The 5,585-nt window shown below is 57.2% G+C and overlaps 1 protein-coding gene across 1 annotated transcript in view; it reads right to left on the bottom strand.

Moving 5' to 3' along the window:
• The window catches only part of SLC41A1 (solute carrier family 41 (magnesium transporter), member 1), a 14,772-nt gene that overhangs the window by 7,994 nt on the left and 1,193 nt on the right, over positions 1–5,585 (bottom strand). The window contains exon 2 of the mRNA XM_010190624.1: positions 1,211–1,318. Coding sequence (XP_010188926.1) covers positions 1,211–1,318 — 108 coding nt within the window. The remainder of the gene's footprint in view (positions 1–1,210; positions 1,319–5,585) is intronic.

The following is a 5,585-nucleotide window of genomic DNA, read 5'->3' as shown; positions in this document are numbered from 1 at the left end:
GGGAGACCTCATCACCACCTCCAACTGCCTCAAGGGAGCTTGTGGAGAGGTGGGTGCTGGGCTCTGCTCCCAGGTGGTGGGGGGTAGAACAAGGGGAAACGGCCCCAAGCTGTGCCAAGGGAGGTTCAGGTCAGAGATAAGGAGGAAGTTCTTTACTGAGAGGGTCGTCAGAAGCTGGACCAGGCTGCCCAGGGAGGTGGTGAAGTCACCATCCCTGGATGTGTTTAAAGAGCGGGTAGACGAGGTACTTAGGGATATGGTTTAGGGGGTAGACAGGAACGGTTGGACGTGATGATCTCAGAGGGCTTTTCCAACCAAGCCATTCTGTGATTCTGTGAAATGCCTTTTGCCTTCCTGCGCCCCAGGGACTGCAGGGCCAACCCCCAGCTCTGCAGAATACGATGCCCGTGTGCCCCTGGGCCAGGGGATGAGGGCAGCAGAGTTAAAGGCTGGGCAGCGGGCAGCTGACACCTTGCAGATGTAAGATTCAAAGCTCCACGGACACAGACACATCAGGCAGTCGCTTGCTGTCGTGCTCAAGCAGAGGATGCTCTGCAGGAGGAAGGAGAATTATTGTCCCTGTCAGGAGAGGGTGTCAGTCCCTCTCCAGCGCTGCTCAGCCAGAGACCACAGTGTTACAGAAACATTTAAACACAAAGCAACTCATTTACAGCTGCACTAACAGTGTTCTGAGGAGCTAACAGAGCCTGCCCCGTCCCTCACAGGGAGCTCACTGTCTCACAGGAATCGGACTGAATTCAAGCAAGAGAAACTCCCAGCCGTGCCTCTCCATCAACTTGAAGAGGCTGTCACTCCACCTGCCAGCTCTCACTGCCAGGTCCCTTCTGTTTCAGCCTTCACAATTCCCTCCAAAATCTCTCCTTTCCCACCCCTCCTGAACCTGACAGCCCTGCACCCAGCTCCCCCATGAGCAAACCCGGGTCCAAGCGCTCCAGACATCGAACTGCCGACGCCAGCTCACGCACTGCGCCACCACGAGCAGCCAGGACGGGGAACTGAGCTGTCAGCAAAGCCCGAGGACCATTAAACCTTCAAGCCTGATCAGACGCCTGCCCAGCACGTAAACCCCAGGCTCTGCTTCCGCAGTCACCAACGGAGGTCGTTGTCCACCAACCACCACGTGTGCGTGCGCCTTCCCACCCTTCCCAAAACAGGCACCCCGCTCCCTGCCTCCACCCCGGGTGCTCACAGCTGTCGACAGGCGGGAGGCCAGCGTCATCTCCAGGTTCCCCTTCAGGCCCAGCAACGCGGGTACCAAGATGAACACCTCAGTCACGTATTTGAAGACGTCCCAGTGCTGCGAAAGGGAAACAAGAAAAGGCCATTAAAAAGAACCAGGGCTGCTGGAAACCTCTGCTGGGGACTGAGCATCCCTGACACATCCGCCTGCGCAACCTGTGCGGCCCCGAGCAGAAAACCCAGATCCCCTGGTGCCGCTCTTGGAATTTGCAGCGATTTTGCTGCTTCTGACATTTGTGCAGCAGTGACCACGTGTTCCTGCCGAGCCCAAAAACCAGATCTCGGCCTGCAACTTTCGCTTAAAAATCCCCCAAAGATTAACCACTGACAAAATGTTTACGCACACAGAGGCCAAATTAGGGAACGATGAGGAGTCTTTACCCAGGACTTGCAGCTTTTGGCAGAATCGAGTACTGCAGGTTGGTCAGTCCCGGCTGAGAGCCGTTCCCTGCTCCTGTGTGTCACGAACACGTTTTGGAGCAAGGTGTTGCTGCTCCCTGATCCCGCCAGCTCCAAAATCCCAGCACAGTCTCTGTTTGCCCCCTCACCTGGCACCTGCACTATTGAGGTTGGTACCAACTGCTCGGGCTCCCTTGGGCACGAGGCAGAAGAGGCGGGCACAGTTATATAGGAAAAAACAACGGGTAATTGCAGGGCAAGCAGTGCTATGGGAGAGCAGCAGGCTTCCATGAAAACACAAAACCACCTCAAACCACTCCCAACCGCATTTACAAAACCCTGCAAGCTACGCAGACCTCACTGCCCGATTCTTTATTTACTGGTGAGCTCCACCTCCCAGCGCTGTCCTGGCAGTGCCACATCGCCAGGCGGACGAGCCAAGGGGACACGCATTTCTTTCGAGGAGCAGGAGCACTATCGGCCAACACCTCATGGCAAACACAAGTCACTACCTGCTCGATAACACCTTCCTGTAGGGAAGGGCTTCGCTTATTCGTGTTTGTTTTTCCATCCTTTGTGCTGCTTGCCTTCACCACCACACCAACATATTCCAGTTTCCCTTTCCAGCACCGTGTCCAAGCTGTGCTCACGTGGAAAACCATCTGAGAGAAACCCGTGATCACGGGAGGCAGGTACGCGCTTGAGATGATGGTGGATTTTCCTCAAAGGGAAAAGCTGTTTCCCAGTCAGTAAAAACCCCCTTAACGTTTCTGACAGCTTGGCAAGACGAGCAGGCGCGCTCTGCGGCTCCCAGGTGCACAGGCGAGAGCTGCTCGGCTATTTCGGGCACAGCCGCAGCGCCAGGACAAGGCTCTCCTGATGCACCACAGCAGGGTGGTGCAGGGACAGCACCACAGGAAACCCCCATGGTCCCCACAGCCCCTGCTCCAGCCCCTGAGCTCCTGAGCTCGGTGCTCGCTGCTGAGGGCGGGAGGGATGATCCGAAACGCTTCATCCCACGCAGCGGCACATCAGGCTCCTTTAAGGTCACATTTAGGAACCGTGGAGCTCAGCTCTCCTCAGTCTATTTTTAGGCAAGCACCACGGTTATTTCGCTGCTTGCTGTACCAGTGAACCCTTTGCTGTGACTTCCCTCTGCAGGGTCTGGGGTTCAGTCAGCAAGCAGACGAGCTGGGTGTCACCAGGATGGCTAACGAAGGGAACGTCTCCGTTACTCAGAGCGCAGGCTGCAGGGCTGTGCAGAGGTTTCCTGGCTCTCTCTCTCCCCAGAGAGCGCAGGGGCAGCACCAGGCAACAGCGAGCACAAGGCGCCCCTCACCTTTCCCAGCCCTGCCTCTGTAAGGGAAGCTTGCAAGGCGGCTGCAGTGCAGAGTGGTGCCCGAAGCCGCTGTAGCTGGAGGCTGCTGAGGCAGCTCCCTGAGCGGGACAGGGGAGTTCCTGGAGAAAGGAAGAGCAGTCATCCTCGGGGAAGGAAAACAAGGAGGTTTCTGCAGACGTCAGCAGCTCGCTCGCTGCAAAGAGTGGGACCCACGGGCTCCTGCCAACTTTCTTAATATGAGACGTTACACAACGCCGGTCTGCGGGCATTTCGCTCGGCTCCAAGGCCCCCCTGGCTCCTGCAGGGAACAGAGCTCCCTGCACAGACGAGTGCCTGCGACGCGGCTCCGAGGGGAGAACCAGAGCCAGGCTGGTTGGCAAGACAGGAAAGGGAAGGAGAAGAGGAAATACGAATTTGAGTTCAGGACACGGGGCTGTTAAAGTCCCTGTGAAATCCCCTCTGTGAAGTGCAGCAATCAGCTGTTTCCAGGGGCGAGGGCAGCGACCACAGCACACAGGGTCCTCCCACACGGGCCAGTCTGCTCCATGCGAAGGGGGATGCACCCTCATGTCCTGCGCTGGGGAGCAAGGGGGCTCCCGGGCGGCTTCCAGCAAAGCTGAGGGAGAGAAGCACAGGGAGAGGAACCTCCTCCCTGCCCTCTGGGAGGGGGAGCAGAGAGGCCATGGACAACCCGGGGTCAACTCAGTTCAGCTCCATTTCCTAAGCCTGTGGTTCCTCTGAACACAAACCCACCCAGACACAGAGTCTCTGCCGTGCAGCGCTGGGGCGACATCGGCCCCATCCTGCCACAGGTCCTGGCAGAGACATCAACCCCGGGTGGTTCTGCAGCTCCCTCCACGCTTCGCACCTGCAGACATCAGAGGTTTGCAGGGTACCAGCTGCTGCTCGGCTGCTGTCGTTTTTGGGTACTGTGCGAAGTGAAGGCTTACAAGAATCATGAGTAACAGCCTGGCTCTGCTGAGACGAGAGCAGGATGGTGAGTCATGGCAGCTCAGAGGGGAGGGATGTGCTGCAGGTTGGAGCTGTGACTGTCCTAAATGCCAGGGAAGAAGCAGCCTTAACAGCAGAGCGGCAGCTCCAGAGGGATGCTGGCATCGCGGTGCCAAGCAGAGGCAACCAGCAGACTCCATCCGAAATACCGCCCATCACATCCAAGGACCCTCCAGGGAGCAGACAAGCCTGGAAAACAACAACTGGGGCTCTGTGGGACCAGGGACGGTGCCAGTGGTCCCCTGGTGCACACAGCTGGACGGCTCACGTGTCACCGGGCCCAAAGGTCTCTCCAGTCCCAACGGGAGCAGAGGCAAATTAATCGGGGCACATCAACGGGGCAGCATGGCCAAAGGCCAGCGCTGCTTGTCTGCACAGTGGGGAGACCAGTGGCAGCTGCCTGATTAGTCCATTTATCCAAAGCAGAGGAAATTGAGTGTGTGGAGCCTCCATCCATGGCAAACCACGCTGTGTCCGAAGCGATGGGACTCCGGAGCAGCCCCCCTCTCTGCATGTCTCCCTCTCTTCATCCAAGGCCAGACACGGAGAGCAGCTCCCGGCTCTGCGGGCAAGCGAGCCCTCACGCTCCCCATCCCCCTTCCCGCCCCATGGCATTTGGATGCCTCATTTAATCCCAAGGCTAAAGGGAGTTAGAGGAGTTGGCAGGACGAGCCGCGCAGCCACACACTGAGCTGCTGTGGGACAGAGGAGTTATGAGGTTTTATTTCTAACGGCCATAAAAAAGGCAGAACACAGCGGCACAGCCCAGTGTCCCACCCCTGCCCCTTCCCTTCTCCAGGAAGGGCTTCAGGCTGGGTTCAAACCACGGCTTCAGGACATTGCCAGAAGAGCCACGCATGACTTTGCAGGGAGCTTACAAAGGGAAACACGCTTGGAATGACTTTAAGAAAATTATTCCGGTAAAGCTCTCCTGGATTAATTTAGCACAGCCTTTCCTGTTTTGAGTCACTTTGCAGCTCTCTCAACAGGTTGGGTCAAGAGAAAGCATCAGGATGAGCGGCGTGCAAAGGCATGCGGGGAAACAGCCATTAGGGGCAAGAAAGTAAAAAAACACAGAGTTTGTTTGACCACCCCCAAGCACAACCCCCGCCTGACCCCTTGGCACACAGCTGGGGTGGAGATGGTCGCAACTGCCGGTAACACAGAGCAGTGACTGACATCCAGTCCCTCCACGCCAACTGCCAGCGTTTGCTTTCCCCACTTGAGCAAACAGAGTTGCTCCAAGCAGAGCATTTTTGGTTGACCACAGCTCCAAAATGTCTGCCTGCTCCATCCAAATTATTTCATGGAGCTACACCACAGGGATGAGCGAGTTTTGTGCCTTGGTCACCGTTCTGGGCTGGGTATCGAGACAACTCCGTCTTTGAGGACAGAGGAGAGGTAAAGCAGCTGATCCGCTGCCAGACACGCTTGGAAAACCTGGGTCCACGAAGTCCCATTTCCCACATAAAACCTACGTGAGCCGCACGGCTGCTGGGCTCCCACTGTCACCTAACGAGAGGTCGCACCTGGGGACACCGGCTTCCATGCAGAGCTAACACCAGCTCTGCTCCTG

The sequence above is a fragment of the Mesitornis unicolor genome, unplaced genomic scaffold (assembly GCF_000695765.1).
Source record: "Mesitornis unicolor isolate BGI_N332 unplaced genomic scaffold, ASM69576v1 scaffold32908, whole genome shotgun sequence".
Classification (NCBI taxonomy): domain Eukaryota; kingdom Metazoa; phylum Chordata; class Aves; order Mesitornithiformes; family Mesitornithidae; genus Mesitornis; species Mesitornis unicolor.
Note: the sequence above shows the minus strand (reverse complement) of the source record. Positions and strands in the feature narration are given on the sequence as shown.